Source organism: Symphodus melops (genome assembly GCF_947650265.1).
Source record: "Symphodus melops genome assembly, chromosome: 9".
In the NCBI taxonomy this organism is placed as follows: domain Eukaryota; kingdom Metazoa; phylum Chordata; class Actinopteri; order Labriformes; family Labridae; genus Symphodus; species Symphodus melops.
In genome coordinates this window covers 13,524,307-13,544,345 of record NC_136699.1, presented here as the reverse complement: position 1 = coordinate 13,544,345, position 20,039 = coordinate 13,524,307, and the positions used below count along the sequence as shown (strand labels likewise).

At 39.6% G+C, this 20,039-nt stretch overlaps 1 protein-coding gene across 8 annotated transcripts in view; it reads right to left on the bottom strand.

Annotated features, from left to right (window-relative positions):
• Positions 1-728: 728 nt before the first annotated feature.
• ahnak (AHNAK nucleoprotein) overlaps positions 729-20,039 on the bottom strand; it is a 31,348-nt gene continuing 12,037 nt past the window's right edge. For 2 of the 8 annotated variants that reach the window (XM_079351943.1, XM_079351942.1), the window contains exon 6: positions 729-19,544. In XM_079351943.1, the coding sequence (XP_079208069.1) occupies positions 1,686-19,544 (17,859 nt within the window). In that variant the 3' untranslated portion in view covers positions 729-1,685. The remainder of the gene's footprint in view (positions 19,545-20,039) is intronic. The other 6 variants (XM_079351946.1, XM_079351945.1, XM_079351944.1 and 3 more) reach the window with 6 other exon arrangements.

Genomic DNA, 20,039 nt, shown 5'->3' with positions numbered 1-20,039 from the left:
AATTTTAAAGGTAATAAAAAAAAAAGGTTAATATGATGAAAAATGCACGTTTACTGTGTTTTTGGGCATGTATTTCAATCAATTAATCAATCAATCAGTCTTTACTTCTATCTTTATATTTGGGTAACCTAAGTGTGTACCACTTCACAAAATGTGAAATAAACCCATTCAGGAATCTGTTTAAGGTCTGCTTAAGTCTTATCACACAGAGAAAAAAAATCAGTTTTAAATTTGCTCTCCTTGTTTATGTAGGGTCACAACCTCCTCTGGTGCTTGATTAATGTTATATTTGACCAAAGCATGGCACAGATATTTCATTTAGACCACAGGAGACTGTTATGAAGGGGGAAACTAGGTATAATGTCCTCTTTGAAAAGTTTATTTTTTTTTTTTACCATATTATGTTGTTGCCAACTTATAACAGAAATTAAAGCTAGACAAAGATATTTTTGTCTGTTGAGCTGTTTTGTTGACTGATGTTTATGTTACTTTCTCAATGGCAACTTTGGAATGAAGAAAAATAGGTAACACAAGGTGCAATATGTTTTTTAAAATAATTTGTCTGTCTTTACACAGTGATTTCCTCTGCTAACCCCACATTTGTAACACACAGCTTCAAAATGTATTTGTGCTTGTCCAGTGTTTGGTATGGATGAACTGATGAATAAAACTGTAGTCATCATATCAAGTAATGTGAATATGGCACCAGTAAGAACTACTTAAGAACCTTATAGTTTTAAAAAATCATTTTATTGCATTTATTTGAAAGAATGTTCTCAAAAGAATAGACCCAAAAAATCATACCCTATGTCCATCAAATATATATCAACACATATTTTGTACATGACATTTGGCATCAAAAAGTGACTGTTTATTTGTTACATTGTTTGTATTACATTGTTTGCATTATCAAAAGGCATCTGTACAGAGGCAGAGTGACAGAAAAGTAGGGAACAATATGGATTATTGTAAAAGAATGAAGCATTTTAATGACAGGATTAAGAAATAAAATGTATAAAAAGAAAAAAGTAAAATCATATTTTGATAATTTGCAGAAAATGTGAGGGTAAAACATTCTTAAATGAATAGAAAACTAAGGACAGGACTTCAGACTGATGTTGTTTTCAGACTGATTGTCTTTGCAATTGTTGCAGACCAGTTTAATGTTGAAAGGTGATTCTGCACTTGTTTTATAGCGTCAAAGCATGAAAATAAATTTATATCATACAATAAAACAGTTACTGCTTATGCATGTGTCAGGGTGTATAGACAAAAAATGTCCTTCAAAAATAAATGGTCTACCTGTTCTGTGCAATTGACCCTTGGACAGAACTATGCCACACAGATTCATTTGAAGTAATCATCTGATAGAATAAAATAGGAACAGAAAGGACTAACTCTGTATTCAACTATGGATGAAATATTAGTGAGATTGCATATATATTTAATAAATCTGGACTATTTACAAATATCTATTATTACAAAATGAATTAATCTTATTTACAGTTTAGAGGGATTTTAAACGATGTCATGCACTCCAGTCTTTAACTGAAAATGAACTTACATTTTTAACAACAATATTGACTGGGTATGTATCCTTAGATTTTTAAGGACTGATGTTAGGAGATACAGTATGTTAGGAGATTTGGTTGTTTATAGAAAAGTTTAATTTTCCTCAGAGTTATTCATTTTTTGGGTGAAACAGATAGCTCAAGCCTTGGGAACCTGAAACCACCTCTTGAGCCACTGTCACTGCTTGAAGATGAGGACAATCTTGTTTTCTTACTAGGTAGAGAAACACCTGCACTTCCCTCCAGTCCTGCTTCACTGTCCTCACCAAGTGTCACTTCATATGAGCCTTTTGACTTTGCACCAAAACCTCCGAAGGTGCCAAACTTCAACTTGCCTTTCTTTCCTTTGACCTTGCCTCCTCCGAGGTCTAATGAAATGTCACCTCCTTCGGCATCTAAGTGAGCAGAGGGAGAATCAAATTCAAGCCCTCCCTCATCACTCAGAGAAGAAGATCGGTGCCTTGACTTCTTAAATAGATCCAGTGAGGCTGATTTTCCTTTTGTTGACATACTAAGTCCAGTATCACCCTCCAATGCCAATTTCCCACCCGTCAGTTCTCCAGCTTGTATAGTTAGGTCTTTAGAAACCTTGCTGCTTTTCCCACTTGCACTTAAGTCTACCTCTGGACCCCGAAGGTCACCAACACTACTTCCCTTTGCTTTTGATTTGCCAAAAAACTTTGGAATCTTTAACTTTTTTTGGACTCCAAGTTCTGGATTGGGAACCTCAATATTGTGTGAACTAACGGATGGAGACTGTATGTTTATGCTTCCACTAGCTCCAAGATCTGATTCAAAATTGCCTCCTCCTTGAAGCCCTTCCAATGGAGGCAGAACAATACCAAATTTTGGTACTTTCATTTTGGGAAATGTTACAGTACCTTCTGGGAAATGAAGGCCACCAGCAACATTAGAGTCAAACTCTGCACCACCTTTAGAACTACATCTATTTAGATCCACATCTATATCAGGAACAGATAAGTTTGGATTTGACATTTTGATGTTAGGAGTCTTGAGATTTACATCTAGCCCTTCCAATTTCATTTTCGACCTGTCAGTAACAGTAGACTCAATGGCAGTGTTATAGCTAGAAGATGGTAAATCTGTGTCAGGTGATTTCAATCCCCCAGCAAAAGATCCATCCCCTTTCAATTTGGATGATTTGATATCTAATTCCACATCAGGGAAATGAAGCTTACCAAAAAGAGGCTTCTTCCCCTTTTTTCCTTTGACATTGATACTTGGTGCGTCTACATCCAAGTCTACTCCTGCTGTTCCGACATCCACTTCAGGTTTCTTCCCCTTTACTTTCACTTTAGGGAGTTTAAATTTACCTTTCTTCCCCTTCACATTTATATTAATATCAGGGGCATCAAGACTTGCCTCAGTAACTGGGAGACCAAAGTCTGTATTGGAACCTTTTGCACCAACGTTGAGCGTTGCTGTGTTACCAGTTGATTCATGCCCCTCAACATCAGGGGCTTTCATTCCAAACTTTGGACCTTTGAACTTAGGAAATGAAACACCTGTTTTTACAGGATCAATAGTCACATCCCCCGTTGTTCTGGTGGGAAATGCTATTTTGGCATGTGGATGTTTGAGGTCTCCCTCCAATTTGGGCAAAGATGCATCCGCCCTTCCTTTTATTCCAATCTCTGGACCTTTAAGATCTCCTTTTATCTTTGGAGCTGACACATCTACATCACCTTTAACGTTGGGACCTCTCAGATTGAAATCCATGTCTGGCATAGAGATTTTGGGTGCAGAAATTTGGGGCATATTGAATTTGGGTCCTTTTAGTTTGGCATCTGGTCCTTCAATGTCAAAATCTGGTCCTTTGATATCAACTTCAGGTGCTTTTAAATTGATGTCTGCTTTGGGAAGGTTTATATCAACATCTGGGCCCTCCATTTTTGGACCTTTGAGGCCAAATTTGGGCATTTTGATTTTTGGCAACTCAAATCCACCTTTGGGAACTTCAGTGTCAAAATCTGGTCCTTTGATGTCAACTTCAGGTGCTTTTATGTCTCCTTCAATTTTGGGGATGGACAAATCCACATCACCTTTGACGTTGGGACCTCTCAGATTGAAATCCATGTCTGGCATAGAGATTTTTGGTCCAGACATTTTTGGCATGTTGAATTTGGGTCCTTTTAGTTTGGCATCTGGTCCTTCAATATCAAAATCTGGTCCTTTGATGTCAATTTCAGGTGCTTTTAAATTGATGTCTGCTTTGGGAAGGTTTATATCGACATCTGGACCCTCCACTTTTGGACCTTTGAGGCCAAATTTGGGCATTTTGATTTTTGGCAACTCAAATCCACCTTTGGAACCTTCAATATCAAACTCTGGTCCTTTGATGTCAACATCAGGTGCAATAATGCCTCCCTCAATCTTTGGACCTGACACATCGACATCACCTTTGAGTTTGGGACCTTTCAGATGGAAATCCACATCTGGCATGGAGATATTTGGTGCTGACATTTTTGGCATTTTGAAGTGAGGTCCTTTGAGTTTGGCATCTGGCACTTCAATTTCAAAGTCAGGACCTTTAACATCCAATCCTGGTGCTTTAACATCAATATCAGCTTTAGGAAGGCTGACATCAATATCAGACACCTCAATATTTGGACTTTTCATTCCAAATGATGGCATTTTAAATTTTGGCATTTTCATTCCTCCTTTGTGGCCTTCAATGTCAAAATCTGGACCTTTAATGTCAATATCAGGTGCATTTAAATCAACTTCTGCTTTGGGAAGATTTATATCAACATCTGGACCCTCCACTTTTGGACCTTTGAAGCCAAAAGATGGCATTTTGAATTTTGGCATCTCAAATCCACCTTTGGGACCTTCAATCTCAATCTCTGGTCCTTCGACATCAACTTCAGGTGCTTTTATATCTCCCTTTATCTTTGGAGCTGACACATCTACATCGCCTTTAAAGTTGGGACCTCTCAGATTGAAATCCACATCTGGCATGGAGATTTTTGGTCCAGACATTTTTGGCATGTTGAATTTGGGTCCTTTTAGTTTGGCATCTGGTCCTTCAATGTCAAAATCTGGTCCTTTGATGTCAACTTCAGGTGCATTTAAATCAACTTCTGCTTTGGGAAGATTTATATCAACATCTGGACCCTCCACTTTTGGACCTTTGAAGCCAAATTTGGGCATTTTGATTTTTGGCATCTCAAATCCACCTTTGGAACCTTCAATATCAAAATCTGGTCCTTTGATGTCAACTTCAGGTGCTTTTAAATTGATGTCTGCTTTGGGAAGGTTGATATCGACATCTGGACCCTCCACTTTTGGACCTTTGAGGCCAAATTTGGGCATTTTGATTTTTGGCATCTCAAATCCACCTTTGGAACCTTCAATATCAAACTCTGGTCCTTTGATGTCAACTTCAGGTGCTTTTAAATTGATGTCTGCTTTGGGAAGGTTTATATCGACATCTGGACCCTCCACTTTTGGACCTTTGAGGCCAAATTTGGGCATTTTGATTTTTGGCATCTCAAATCCACCTTTGGAACCTTCAATATCAAACTCTGGTCCTTTGATGTCAACTTCAGGTGCTTTTACATCTCCTTTAATTTTTGGACCTGACACATCGACATCACCTTTGAGGTTGGGACCTCTCAGATTGAAATCCACATCTGGCATGGAGATTTTTGGTCCAGACATTTTTGGCATGTTGAATTTGGGTCCTTTCAGTTTGGCATCTGGTCCTTCAATGTCAAAATCTGGTCCTTTGATGTCAACTTCAGGTCCTTTCACATCAATGTCTGCTTTGGGAAGGTTTATTTCAAAATCTGGACCCTCTGCCTTCTTTCCTTTGAAGCCAAATGATGGCATTTTGAATTTTGGCATTTCAAATCCACCTTCAGGACCTTCAATATCAATCTGTGGTCCTTTGATGTCAACATCAGGTGCTTGTATGTCTCCTTCCAAGTTAGGAGATGAGAAATCCACATCACCTTTTAAGTTTGGACCCTTCAAATTGAAATCCACATCTGGCATGGAGATTTTAGGTCCAGAAATATTTGGCATTTTGAACTTTGGTCCTTTAATTTTGCCACTTGGACTCTTGATATCAACGTCAGGACCTTTAATATCCAACCCTGGTGATTTAACATCAATGTTAGCTTTAGGGAGGCTGACATCAATATCAGGCACCTCAATATTTGGACTTTTCATTCCAAATGATGGCATTTTAAATTTTGGCATTTTCATTCCTCCTTTGTGGCCTTCAATGTCAAAATCTGGACCTTTGATGTCAATATCAGGTGCATTTAAATCAACTTCTGCTTTGGGAAGGTTTATATCAACATCTGGACCCTCCACTTTTGGACCTTTGAAGCCAAAAGATGGCATTTTGAATTTTGGCATCTCAAATCCACCCTTGGGACCTTCAACATCAATCTCTGGTCCTTTGACGTCAACTTCAGGTGCTTTTATTTCTCCCTCTATCTTTGGACCTGACACATCTACATCGCCTTTGAGTTTTGGGCCTTTCAGATTGAAATCCACATCTGGCATGGAGATTTTTGGTCCAGACATTTTTGGCATGTTGAATTTGGGTCCTTTTAGTTTGGCATCTGGTCCTTCAATGTCAAAATCTGGTCCTTTGATGTCAACGTCAGGTCCTTTCACATCAATGTCTGCTTTGGGAAGGTTCATTTCAAAATCTGGACCCTCCGCTTTCTTTCCTTTGAAGCCAAATGATGGCAGTTTGAATTTTGGCATTTCAAATCCTCCTTCAGGACCTTCAATATCAATCTGTGGTCCTTTGATGTCAACATCAGGTACTTTTATGTCTCCTTCCAAGTTAGGAGATGAGAAATCCACATCACCTTTTAAGTTTGGACCCTTCAAATTGAAATCCACATCTGGCATGGAGATTTTAGGTCCAGAAATATTTGGCATTTTGAACTTTGGTCCTTTAATTTTGCCACTTGGACTCTTGATATCAACGTCAGGACCTTTAATATCCAACCCTGGTGATTTAACATCAATATCAGCTTTAGGGAGGCTGACATCAATATCAGGCACCTCAATATTTGGACTTTTCATTCCAAATGATGGCATTTTAAATTTTGGCATTTTCATTCCTCCTTTGTGGCCTTCAATGTCAAAATCTGGACCTTTGATGTCAATATCAGGTGCATTTAAATCAACTTCTGCTTTGGGAAGATTTATATCAACATCTGGACCCTCCACTTTTGGACCTTTGAAGCCAAAAGATGGCATTTTGAATTTTGGCATCTCAAATCCACCTTTGGGACCTTCAATATCAATCTCTGGTCCTTTGACGTCAACTTCAGGTACTTGTATTTCTCCCTCTATCTTTGGACCTGACACATCTACATCGCCTTTGAGTTTTGGGCCTTTCAGATTGAAATCCACATCTGGCATGGAGATTTTTGGTCCAGACAATTTTGGCATGTTGAATTTGGGTCCTTTTAGTTTGGCATCTGGTCCTTCAATGTCAAAATCTGGTCCTTTGATGTCAACTTCAGGTCCTTTCACATCAATGTCTGCTTTGGGAAGGTTCATTCCAAAATCTGGACCCTCCGCTTTCTTTCCTTTGAAGCCAAATGATGGCAGTTTGAATTTTGGCATTTCAAATCCTCCTTCAGGACCTTCAATATCAATCTGTGGTCCTTTGACGTCAACATCAGGTGCTTTTATGTCTCCTTCCAAGTTAGGAGATGAGAAATCCACATCACCTTTTACGTTTGGACCTTTCAAATTGAAATCCACATCTGGCATGGAGATTTTAGGTCCAGAAATATTTGGCATTTTGAACTTTGGTCCTTTAATTTTGCCACTTGGACTCTTGATATCAACGTCAGGACCTTTAATATCTAACGATGGTGATTCAACATCAATATCAGCTTTAGGGAGGCTGACATCAAAATCAGGCACCTCAATATTTGGACTTTTCAACCCAAATGATGGCATTTTAAATTTTGGCATTTTCATTCCTCCTTTGTGGCCTTCAATGTCAAAATCTGGTCCTTTGACATCAACTTCAGGTGCTTTAAAATTGATGTCTGCTTTGGGAAGGTTGATATCGACATCTGGACCATCCACTTTTGGACCTTTGAGGCCAAATTTGGGCATTTTGATTTTTGGCATTTCAAATCCACCTTTGGAACCTTCAATATCAAACTCTGGTCCTTTGATGTCAACTTCAGGTGCTTTTATGTCTCCTTTAATTTTTGGACCTGACACATCGACATCACCTTTGAGGTTGGGACCTCTCAGATTGAAATCCACATCTGGCATGGAGATTTTTGGTCCAGACATTTTTGGCATGTTGAATTTGGGTCCTTTTAGTTTGGCATCTGGTCCTTCAATGTCAAAATCTGGTCCTTTGATGTCAACTTCAGGTGCTTTTAAATTGATGTCTGCTTTGGGAAGGTTTATATCAACATCTGGGCCCTCCATTTTTGGACCTTTGAAGCCAAAAGATGGCATTTTGAATTTTGGCATCTCAAATCCACCTTTGGAACCTTCAATATCAATCTCTGGTCCTTTGACGTCAACTTCAGGTGCTTTTACGTCTCCTTTCATTTTTGGACCTGACACATCGACATCACCTTTGAGGTTGGGACCTCTCAGATTGAAATCCACATCTGGCATGGAGATTTTTGGTCCAGATAGTTTTGGCATGTTGAATTTGGGTCCTTTTAGTTTGGCATCTGGTCCTTCAATGTCAAAATCTGGTCCTTTGATGTCAACGTCAGGTCCTTTCACATCAATGTCTGCTTTGGGAAGGTTTATATCAACATCTGGACCCTCTGCCTTCTTTCCTTTGAAGCCAAATGATGGCATTTTGAATTTTGGCATTTCAAATCCACCTTCAGGACCTTCAATATCAATCTGTGGTCCTTTGATGTCAACATCAGGTGCTTTTATGTCTCCTTCCAAGTTAGGAGATGAGAAATCCACATCACCTTTTAAGTTTGGACCCTTCAAATTGAAATCCACATCTGGCATGGAGATTTTAGGTCCAGAAATATTTGGCATTTTAAACTTTGGTCCTTTAATTTTGCCACTTGGACTCTTGATATCAACGTCAGGACCTTTAATATCCAACCCTGGTGATTCAACATCAATATCAGCTTTAGGGAGGCTGACATCAATATCAGGCACCTCAATATTTGGACTTTTCAACCCAAATGATGGCATTTTAAATTTTGGCATTTTCATTCCTCCTTTGTGGCCTTCAATGTCAAAATCTGGTCCTTTGACGTCAACTTCAGGTGCATTTAAATTGATGTCTGCTTTGGGAAGGTTTATATCAACATCTGGACCCTCCACTTTTGGACCTTTGAGGCCAAATTTGGGCATTTTGATTTTTGGCATTTCAAATCCACCTTTGGAACCTTCAATATCAAACTCTGGTCCTTTGATGTCAACTTCAGGTGCTTTTACGTCTCCTTTAATTTTTGGACCTGACACATCGACATCACCTTTGAGGTTGGGACCTCTCAGATTGAAATCCACATCTGGCATGGAGATTTTTGGTCCAGACAATTTTGGCATGTTGAATTTGGTTCCTTTTAGTTTGGCATCTGGTCCTTCAATGTCAAAATCTGGTCCTTTGATGTCAACTTCAGGTGCATTTAAATCAACTTCTGCTTTGGGAAGATTTATATCAACATCTGGACCCTCCACTTTTGGACCTTTGAAGCCAAATTTGGGCATTTTGATTTTTGGCATCTCAAATCCACCTTTGGAACCTTCAATATCAAAATCTGGTCCTTTGATGTCAACTTCAGGTGCTTTTAAATTGATGTCTGCTTTGGGAAGGTTGATATCGACATCTGGACCCTCCACTTTTGGACCTTTGAGGCCAAATTTGGGCATTTTGATTTTTGGCATTTCAAATCCACCTTTGGAACCTTCAATATCAAACTCTGGTCCTTTGATGTCAACTTCAGGTGCTTTTACGTCTCCTTTAATTTTTGGACCTGACACATCGACATCACCTTTGAGGTTGGGACCTCTCAGATTGAAATCCACATCTGGCATGGAGATTTTTGGTCCAGACAATTTTGGCATGTTGAATTTGGGTCCTTTTAGTTTGGCATCTGGTCCTTCAATGTCAAAATCTGGTCCTTTGATGTCAACTTCAGGTGCATTTAAATCAACTTCTGCTTTGGGAAGATTTATATCAACATCTGGACCCTCCACTTTTGGACCTTTGAAGCCAAATTTGGGCATTTTGATTTTTGGCATCTCAAATCCACCTTTGGAACCTTCAATATCAAAATCTGGTCCTTTGATGTCAACTTCAGGTGCTTTTAAATTGATGTCTGCTTTGGGAAGGTTTATATCGACATCTGGACCCTCCACTTTTGGACCTTTGAGGCCAAATTTGGGCATTTTGATTTTTGGCATTTCAAATCCACCTTTGGAACCTTCAATATCAAACTCTGGTCCTTTGATGTCAACTTCAGGTGCTTTTACGTCTCCTTTAATTTTTGGACCTGACATATCGACATCACCTTTGAGGTTGGGACCTCTCAGATTGAAATCCACATCTGGCATGGAGATTTTTGGTCCAGACATTTTTGGCATGTTGAATTTTGGTCCTTTTATTTTGGCATCTGGTCCTTCCATGTCAAAATCTGGTCCTTTGATGTCAACTTCAGGTGCATTTAAATGAACTTCTGCTTTGGGAAGATTTATATCAACATCTGGACCCTCCACTTTTGGACCTTTGAAGCCAAATTTGGGCATTTTGATTTTTGGCATCTCAAATCCACCTTTGGAACCTTCAATATCAAACTCTGGCCCTTTAATGTCAACTTCAGGTGCTTTTATGTCTCCTTCAATTTTTGGGAGGGACAAATCCACACCACCTTTGAGGTTGGGACCTCTCAGATTGAAATCCACATCTGGCATGGAGATTTTTGGGGCAGACATTTTTGGCATGTTGAATTTGGGTCCTTTTAGTTTGGCATCTGGTCCTTCAATGTCCAAATCTGGTCCTTTGATGTCAACTTCAGGTGCTTTAAAATTGATGTCTGCTTTGGGAAGGTTTAAATCGACATCTGGACCCTCCACTTTTGGACCTTTGAGGCCAAATTTGGGCATTTTGATTTTTGGCAACTCAAATCCACCTTTGGAACCTTCAATATCAAACTCTGGTCCTTTAATGTCAACTTCAGGTGTTTTTATGTCTCCTTCAATTTTTGGGATGGATAAATCCGCACCACCTTTGAGGTTGGGACCTCTCAGATTGAAATCCACATCTGGCATGGAGATTTTTGGTCCAGACATTTTTGGCATGTTGAATTTGGGTCCTTTGATTTTGCCACTAGGGCTCTCAATATCAATGTCAGGTGCTTTTATATCCACATCTGGGGCATTAACATCTAGTTCTGTCTTTGGGAGACTGACATCTAACTCTGGCCCTTCAACCTTTGGGAGCTTGAATCCAAATTTTGGCATTTTAAATTTTGACCCCTTTAGCTTTGGTCCAGTCAGTTCAGAATCCAGTTCCAGATCTGCTGAGCTTGAAGTATTTCCTTTAATACTTATTTCCCCTTTTTCTACTTTCAAATCTTTTTCAGGGGTCTTTACCTTTGAACCCTTGAATCCAAATTTTGGCATTTTGAACTTTGGTTTCTTCATGCCAGTTGTGCCAATATCAATGTCCACATCTGGACCTTTAATGTCAACTTTCGGCATTTTTATTTCTCCCTCTATCTTTGGAGCAGATACATCTACATCACCTTTGGGTTTTGGGCCTTTCAGATTGAAATCAACATCTGGCATGTTGATTTTTGGTCCAGAAACCTTTGGCATGTTGAATTTGGGTCCTTTGATTTTGCCACTTGGGCTCTCAATATCAAACTCGGGTCCTTTGATGTCAACTTCAGGTGCTTTTATGTCTCCTTCAATTTTTGGTACAGTCAAATCCACATCACTTTTGAGGTTGGGACCTCTCAGATTGAAATCCACATTTGGCATGGAGATTTTTGGTGCAGATATTTTTGGCATGTTGAATTTGGGTCCTTTTAGTTTGGCATCTGGTCCTTCAATATCAAAATCTGGTCCTTTGATGTCAACTTCAGGTGCTTTTAAATTGATGTCTGCTTTGGGAAGGTTTATATCGACATCTGGACCCTCCACTTTTGGACCTTTGAGGCCAAATTTGGGCATTTTGATTTTTGGCAACTCAAATCCACCTTTGGAACCTTCAATATCAAACTCTGGTCCTTTGATGTCAACATCAGGTGCTTTTACGTCTCCTTTAATTTTTGGACCTGACACATCGACATCACCTTTGAGGTTGGGACCTCTCAGATTGAAATCCACATCTGGCATGGAGATTTTTGGTCCAGACAATTTTGGCATGTTGAATTTGGGTCCTTTTATTTTGGCATCTGGTCCTTCAATGTCAAAATCTGGTCCTTCGATGTCAACTTCAGGTGCATTTAAATCAACTTCTGCTTTGGGAAGATTTATATCAACATCTGGACCCTCCACTTTTGGACCTTTGAAGCCAAATTTGGGCATTTTGATTTTTGGCATCTCAAATCCACCTTTGGAACCTTCAATATCAAAATCTGGTCCTTTGATGTCAACTTCAGGTGCTTTTAAATTGATGTCTGCTTTGGGAAGGTTGATATCGACATCTGGACCCTCCACTTTTGGACCTTTGAGGCCAAATTTGGGCATTTTGATTTTTGGCATTTCAAATCCACCTTTGGAACCTTCAATATCAAACTCTGGTCCTTTGATGTCAACTTCAGGTGCTTTAACGTCTCCTTTAATTTTTGGACCTGACACATCGACATCACCTTTGAGGTTGGGACCTCTCAGATTGAAATCCACATCTGGCATGGAGATTTTTGGTCCAGACAATTTTGGCATGTTGAATTTGGGTCCTGTTAGTTTGGCATCTGGTCCTTCCATGTCAAAATCTGGTCCTTTGATGTCAACTTCAGGTGCATTTAAATCAACTTCTGCTTTGGGAAGATTTATATCAACATCTGGACCCTCCACTTTTGGAACTTTGAAGCCAAATTTGGGCATTTTGATTTTTGGCATCTCAAATCCACCTTTGGAACCTTCAATATCAAAATCTGGTCCTTTGATGTCAACTTCAGGTGCTTTTAAATTGATGTCTGCTTTGGGAAGGTTTATATCGACATCTGGACCCTCCACTTTTGGACCTTTGAGGCCAAATTTGGGCATTTTGATTTTTGGCATTTCAAATCCACCTTTGGAACCTTCAATATCAAACTCTGGTCCTTTGATGTCAACATCAGGTGTTTTTACGTCTCCTTTAATTTTTGGACCTGACACATCGACATCACCTTTGAAGTTGGGACCTCTCAGATTGAAATCCACATCTGGCATGGAGATTTTTGGTCCAGACAATTTTGGCATGTTGAATTTGGGTCCTTTTAGTTTGGCATCTGGTCCTTCAATGTCAAAATCTGGTCCTTCGATGTCAACTTCAGGTACATTTAAATCAACTTCTGCTTTGGGAAGATTTATATCAACATCTGGACCCTCCACTTTTGGACCTTTGAAGCCAAATTTGGGCATTTTGATTTTTGGCATTTCAAATCCACCTTTGGAACCTTCAATATCAAACTCTGGTCCTTTGATGTCAACATCAGGTGCTTTTACGTCTCCTTTAATTTTTGGACCTGACACATCGACATCACCTTTGAAGTTGGGACCTCTCAGATTGAAATCCACATCTGGCATGGAGATTTTTGGTCCAGACAATTTTGGCATGTTGAATTTGGGTCCTTTTAGTTTGGCATCTGGTCCTTCAATGTCAAAATCTGGTCCTTCGATGTCAACTTCAGGTACATTTAAATCAACTTCTGCTTTGGGAAGATTTATATCAACATCTGGACCCTCCACTTTTGGACCTTTGAAGCCAAATTTGGGCATTTTGATTTTTGGCATCTCAAATCCACCTTTGGAACCTTCAATATCAAAATCTGGTCCTTTGATGTCAACTTCAGGTGCTTTTAAATTGATGTCTGCTTTGGGAAGGTTTATATCGACATCTGGACCCTCCACTTTTGGACCTTTGAGGCCAAATTTGGGCATTTTGATTTTTGGCATTTCAAATCCACCTTTGGAACCTTCAATATCACACTCTGGTCCTTTGATGTCAACTTCAGGTGCTTTTACGTCTCCTTTAATTTTTGGACCTGACACATCGACATCACCTTTGAGGTTGGGACCTCTCAGATTGAAATCCACATCTGGCATGGAGATTTTTGGTCCAGACATTTTTGGCATGTTGAATTTGGGTCCTTTTAGTTTGGCATCTGGTCCTTTAATGTCAAAGTCTGGTCCTTTGATGTCAACTTCAGGTGCATTTAAATCAACTTCTGCTTTGGGAAGATTTATATCAACATCTGGACCCTCCACTTTTGGACCTTTGAAGCCAAAAGATGGCATTTTGAATTTCGGCATTTCAAATCCACCTTTGGAACCTTCAATATCACACTCTGGTCCTTTGATGTCAACTTCTGGTGCTTTTACGTCTCCTTTAATTTTTGGACCTGACACATCGACATCACCTTTGAGGTTGGGACCTCTCAGATTGAAATCCACATCTGGCATGGAGATTTTTGGTCCAGACATTTTTGGCATGTTGAATTTGGGTCCTTTTAGTTTGGCATCTGGTCCTTTAATGTCAAAATCTGGTCCTTTGATGTCAACTTCAGGTGCATTTAAATCAACTTCTGCTTTGGGAAGATTTATATCAACATCTGGACCCTCCACTTTTGGACCTTTGAAGCCAAAAGATGGCATTTTGAATTTTGGCATCTCAAATCCACCTTTGGAACCTTCAATATCAAAATCTTGTCCTTTGATGTCAACTTCAGGTGCTTTTAAATTGATGTCTGCTTTGGGAAGGTTTATATCGACATCTGGACCCTCCACTTTTGGACCTTTGAGGCCAAATTTGGGCATTTTGATTTTTGGCATTTCAAATCCACCTTTGGAACCTTCAATATCAAACTCTGGTCCTTTGATGTCAACTTCAGGTGCTTTTATGTCTCCCTCTATCTTTGGGACTGACACATCTACATCACCTTTGACCTTTGGGCCTTTTAGATGGAAATCCACATCTGGCATAGAGAGTGTTGGTCCAGAAATGGTCGGCATTTTGAATTTGGGTCCTTTGAGTTTTGCATCTGGTCCTTCAATGTCAACTTTTGGTCCTTTGATGTCAAGATCAGATCTTTCCACGTCAATATCTGCTTTAGGAAGGTTTATATCAACATCTGGACCCTCCATTTTTGGACCTTTGAAGCCAAATTTGGGCATTTTGATTTTTGGCAACTCGAATCCACCTTTGGAAACTTCAAATTCACACTCTGGTCCTTTGATGTCAACTTCAGGTGCTTTTATGTCTCCCTCTATCTTTGGGACTGACACATCCACATTACTTTTGATGTTTGAGCCTTTTAAATTTAAATCTATGTCTGGCATGGAGATTTTTGGTCCAGAGATTTTGGGCATTTTGAATTTAAGTCCTTTGACTTTTGCATCTGGTCCTTCAATGTCAACTTCTGGGCCTTTGATGTCAAGATCAGGTCTTTCCATGTCAATGTCTGCTTTAGGAAGGTTTATATCAACATCTGGAACCTCAACCTTTTGACCTTTGATGCCAAAGGATGGAATTTTCATTTTTGGCATCTCAAATCGACCTTTTGGTCCTTCAACATCAACCTGTGGGCCTTTGATGTCGACTTCCGGTGCTTTTATGTCTCCCTCAATCGTTGGACCTGACACATTAACATCTCCTTTGACTTTAGGGCCTTTCATTTGGAAATCCACATCTGGCATAGAAAGTCTTGGTCCAGAAATGGTCGGCATTTTGAATTTGGGTCCTTTGACTTTTGCATCTGGTCCTTCAATGTCAACTTCTGGTCCTTTGATGTCAAGATCTGGTCTTTCCATTTCAATATCTGTTTTAGGAAGGTTTACATCAACATCTGGACCCTCCATTTTTGGACCTTTGAAGCCAAATTTGGGCATTTTGATTTTTGGCACCTCGAATCCACCTTTGGGAACTTCAAATTCACACTCTGGTCCTTTGATGTCAACTTCAGGTGCTTTTATGTCTCCCTCTATCTTTGGGACTGACACATCCACATTACTTTTTATGTTTGAGCCTTTTAAATTTAAATCTATGTCTGGCATGGAGATTTTTGGTCCAGAAATTTTGGGCATTTTGAATTTAAGTCCTTTGACTTTTGCATCTGGTCCTTCAATGTCAACTTCTGGGCCTTTGATGTCAAGATCTGGTCTTTCCATGTCAATGTCTGCTTTAGGAAGGTTTATATCAACATCTGGAACCTCAACCTTTTGACCTTTGATGCCAAAGGATGGAATTTTCATTTTTGGCATCTCAAATCGACCTTTTGGTCCTTCAATATCAACCTGTGGGCCTTTGATGTCGACTTTGGGTGCTTTTATATCTCCCTCAATCTTTGGACCTGACACATTAACATCTCCTTTGACTTTAGGGCCTTTCATTTGGAAATCCACATCTCTCATAGAAAGTGTTGGTCCAGAAATGGTTGGCATTTTGAATTTGGGTCCTTTGACTTTTGCATCTGGTCCTTCAATGTCAACTTCTGGTCCTTTGATGTCAAGATCAGGTCTTTCCATTTCAATATCTGCTTTAGGAAGGTTTACATCAACATCTGGACCCTCCATTTTTGGACCCTTGAAGCCAAATTTGGGCATTTTGATTTTTGGCAACTCAAATCCACCTTTGGGAACTTCAAATTCACACTCTGGTCCTTTGATGTCAACTTCAGGTGCTTTTATGTCTCCCTCTGTCTTTGGGACTGACACATCCACATCACTTTTGATGTTTGAGCCTTTTAAATTTAAATCTATGTCTGGCATGGAGATTTTTGGTCCAGAAATTTTGGGCATTTTGAATTTAAGTCCTTTGACTTTTGCATCTGGTCCTTCAATGTCAACTTCTGGGCCTTTGATGTCAAGATCAGGTCTTTCCATGTCAATGTCTGCTTTAGGAAGGTTTATATCAACATCTGGAACCTCAACCTTTTGACCTTTGATGCCAAAGGATGGAATTTTCATTTTTGGCATCTCAAATCGACCTTTTGGTCCTTCAATATCAACCTGTGGGCCTTTGATGTCGACTTTGGGTGCTTTTATATCTCCCTCAATCTTTGGACCTGACACATTAACATCTCCTTTGACTTTAGGGCCTTTCATTTGGAAATCCACATCTCTCATAGAAAGTGTTGGTCCAGAAATGGTTGGCATTTTGAATTTGGGTCCTTTGACTTTTGCATCTGGTCCTTCAATGTCAACTTCTGGTCCTTTGATGTCAAGATCAGGTCTTTCCATTTCAATATCTGCTTTAGGAAGGTTTACATCAACATCTGGACCCTCCATTTTTGGACCCTTGAAGCCAAATTTGGGCATTTTGATTTTTGGCAACTCAAATCCACCTTTGGGAACTTCAAATTCACACTCTGGTCCTTTGATGTCAACTTCAGGTGCTTTTATGTCTCCCTCTGTCTTTGGGACTGACACATCCACATCACTTTTGATGTTTGAGCCTTTTAAATTTAAATCTATGTCTGGCATGGAGATTTTTGGTCCAGAAATTTTGGGCATTTTGAATTTAAGTCCTTTGACTTTTGCATCTGGTCCTTCAATGTCAACTTCTGGGCCTTTGATGTCAAGATCAGGTCTTTCCATGTCAATGTCTGCTTTAGGAAGGTTTATATCAACATCTGGAACCTCAACCTTTTGACCTTTGATGCCAAAGGATGGAATTTTCATTTTTGGCATCTCAAATCGACCTTTTGGTCCTTCAATATCAACCTGTGGGCCTTTGATGTCGACTTCAGGTGCTTTTATATCTCCCTCAATCTTTGGACCTGACACATTAACATCTCCTTTGACTTTAGAGCCTTTCATATGGAAATCCACATCTGGCATAGAGAGTGTTGGTCCAGAAATGGTTGGCATGTTGAATTTGGGTCCTTTGACTTTTGCATCTGGTCCTTCAATGTCAACTTCTGGTCCTTTGATGTCAAGATCTGGTCTTTCTATTTCAATATCTGCTTTAGGAAGTTTTACATCAACATCTGGACCCTCCATTTTTGGACCTTTGAAGCCAAATTTGGGCATTTTGATTTTTGGCAACTCAAATCCACTTTTGGGATCTTCAATATCTGCATTCGATCCTTCAATGTCAATGTCATGTTTGTTTATTTCTCCCTTTAATTTTGGAGCTGACACACCTAAATCACTTTTCAGTTTTGGACCTTTCAGATTGACATCCCCATCTGTCAAAGAGGTTTTTGGCCCAGAAATATTTGACACGTTAAATTTGAGACCTTGTATTTTTGCATCTGGTCCTTCAGTGTCAACCTCTGTTTTTTTAATGTCATGAGGTGCTTTCAAATCAATAGTTGCCTTCGGGAGGTGTATATCTATTTTTGGACCCTCCACTTTTTGACTTTTTATCTTTGGAGCTGACAGATCAAGTTCACCTTTGAGTGACTGACCTTTCCAATTGACATCCACATCTGGCAAGGAAATCCCTTGTCCAGAATTGCTAGACATGTTTGATTTGGTACCTTTAAGTTTGGCATCTGGTCCTTTAATCTCAATATTTTTTATTCCCATTTCAGTGTCTTTTCTATCAATGTGCACCTCTGGAAGCTCTTGACCTTGGAAACCAAATGATGGCATTTTGATTGTAGGCATTTCAAATCCTCCTTTTTTTCCTTTCATTTGAAACTCTGGTGTTTTTGTGTCTTCTTCAGTCCTTGTTTCTGACACATTTACATCACCTTTGAGTTTAAGACCTTGCGTATTTAAATCCACATCAGATATGGAGATACTAGGCCCAGAAATGTCAGGTAATTTGATCATTGACTGTTTTTCGCCACTCAGAGTGTCATCAGTTTCATGGCCTGGGAATTCAGTGTGTATTCCAGATGCTTGTATTACCTGCCTTGTGCTTGGCAGATTTGCATTAGGCTCACCTTTGAACTTTAAATCCATAGAGGTGGCGTCCACACCTGCAAGTGGAATCTTGCCTGGGACTGAGGAATAACCTGAGGTAACATTGCCTACTGTTATTGCTGAGGCTCCAATCTTGCTATCTCTTAATTCAGCACCCTTTGATTGCGGGTCACTGATGGTAATTCCAGATACCTTGACTTTTGTCCTATCTCCTAAACTTTTGTCAACGCCTTCTCCTTGTGTGGTTTCAACTGAAGAAGTCATAATCTGCATGCTTTTTCCTGGCAAAGACAGACTAACTGATCCTCCGTTTTCATCAGCAGACCCTGCACTTCCCCTACCGCCTATTACAACCTGCCTACTACCAGTTTTTGAAATGTTGCTTAATGGCATGCTTGTTTCTAACACCTGAATACTTCCATCACCTTTCTCGCCATTCCCTCTTGAGATCTCAAAGACTTTCTGGCCTTTACCCTCTGTTACTCCAAAGTTAGGCCCTTTAACTCTATGTCCTGCCCCTCCTTCTCCATCTACCTCTTTTGTTATTGTTGTGGTCTGAACTCCCCCAGTTCCCAAGCGAGTCTCTATGGAGCTTAATTTTGGCCCAGTGTAAGAAACATCACTTGTCTCAAAAACACCTTCTGTTTCCACTTTACCTGAAGGGCTGCCATGAGAAATTCTGATACGAGGAGAGCCATCACCAGATTCGTGCCTTTGCCCCTTGAGATTTGGGCCTGACAGTTCAAGTTGGTCACCTATGCCACTAGGCATATCCACAGTGTAGGTAGTGATTCGACGCGTGATGGTGGTAATTGTGCTGCCATCACTGCTTGTGCTGCTGTGACGTTCTGTGCGAACATCCACTCCCTCTGCAAGATCTTCAGACTTCAGCCTTGGTTTGATTTTTTTTGTATATATTCTCTTGTATTCCTCATCATCTCCACCCTGTAAATAGATAATAAAGGAGTTAATACAAAACAGAAACATTAATGCATCCTGTAATTTGTCCAAAGGCTTATCTACGGATAAGGTATAGAAATGCAAAATTATCTGCATACCCTGGAGCTCCCGTTAAAGGATTTATTTAGCAAAAATAGAATTTTTAAGCCAACATGCTCTTCATGAGACTTCCCCAGACAGGTCTGTAAGTCCAAGAAAGAGCATGTTGACTCTAAAAGGTTGTTGCCAAATAAATCCTTTAACAGGAGCTCTTGGTTAACAAATCTTTTTGCTTCTTTATAGCTGTTTCTTTTTGGATGCAGCAGCCAGAAAGGGATTGGCTGCATTTTGATTAATCGTTGATTTAATTAAATTGTTCTAATTGTTCTGCTCATGATTGACTAACATAACATAATATAATTAGATAATCATATAGTTATGTCTTTTAACTCCTCTTTTGTAATATTAAATAACAAAGAGTTTGGTCTTTTCTCTGCTCTG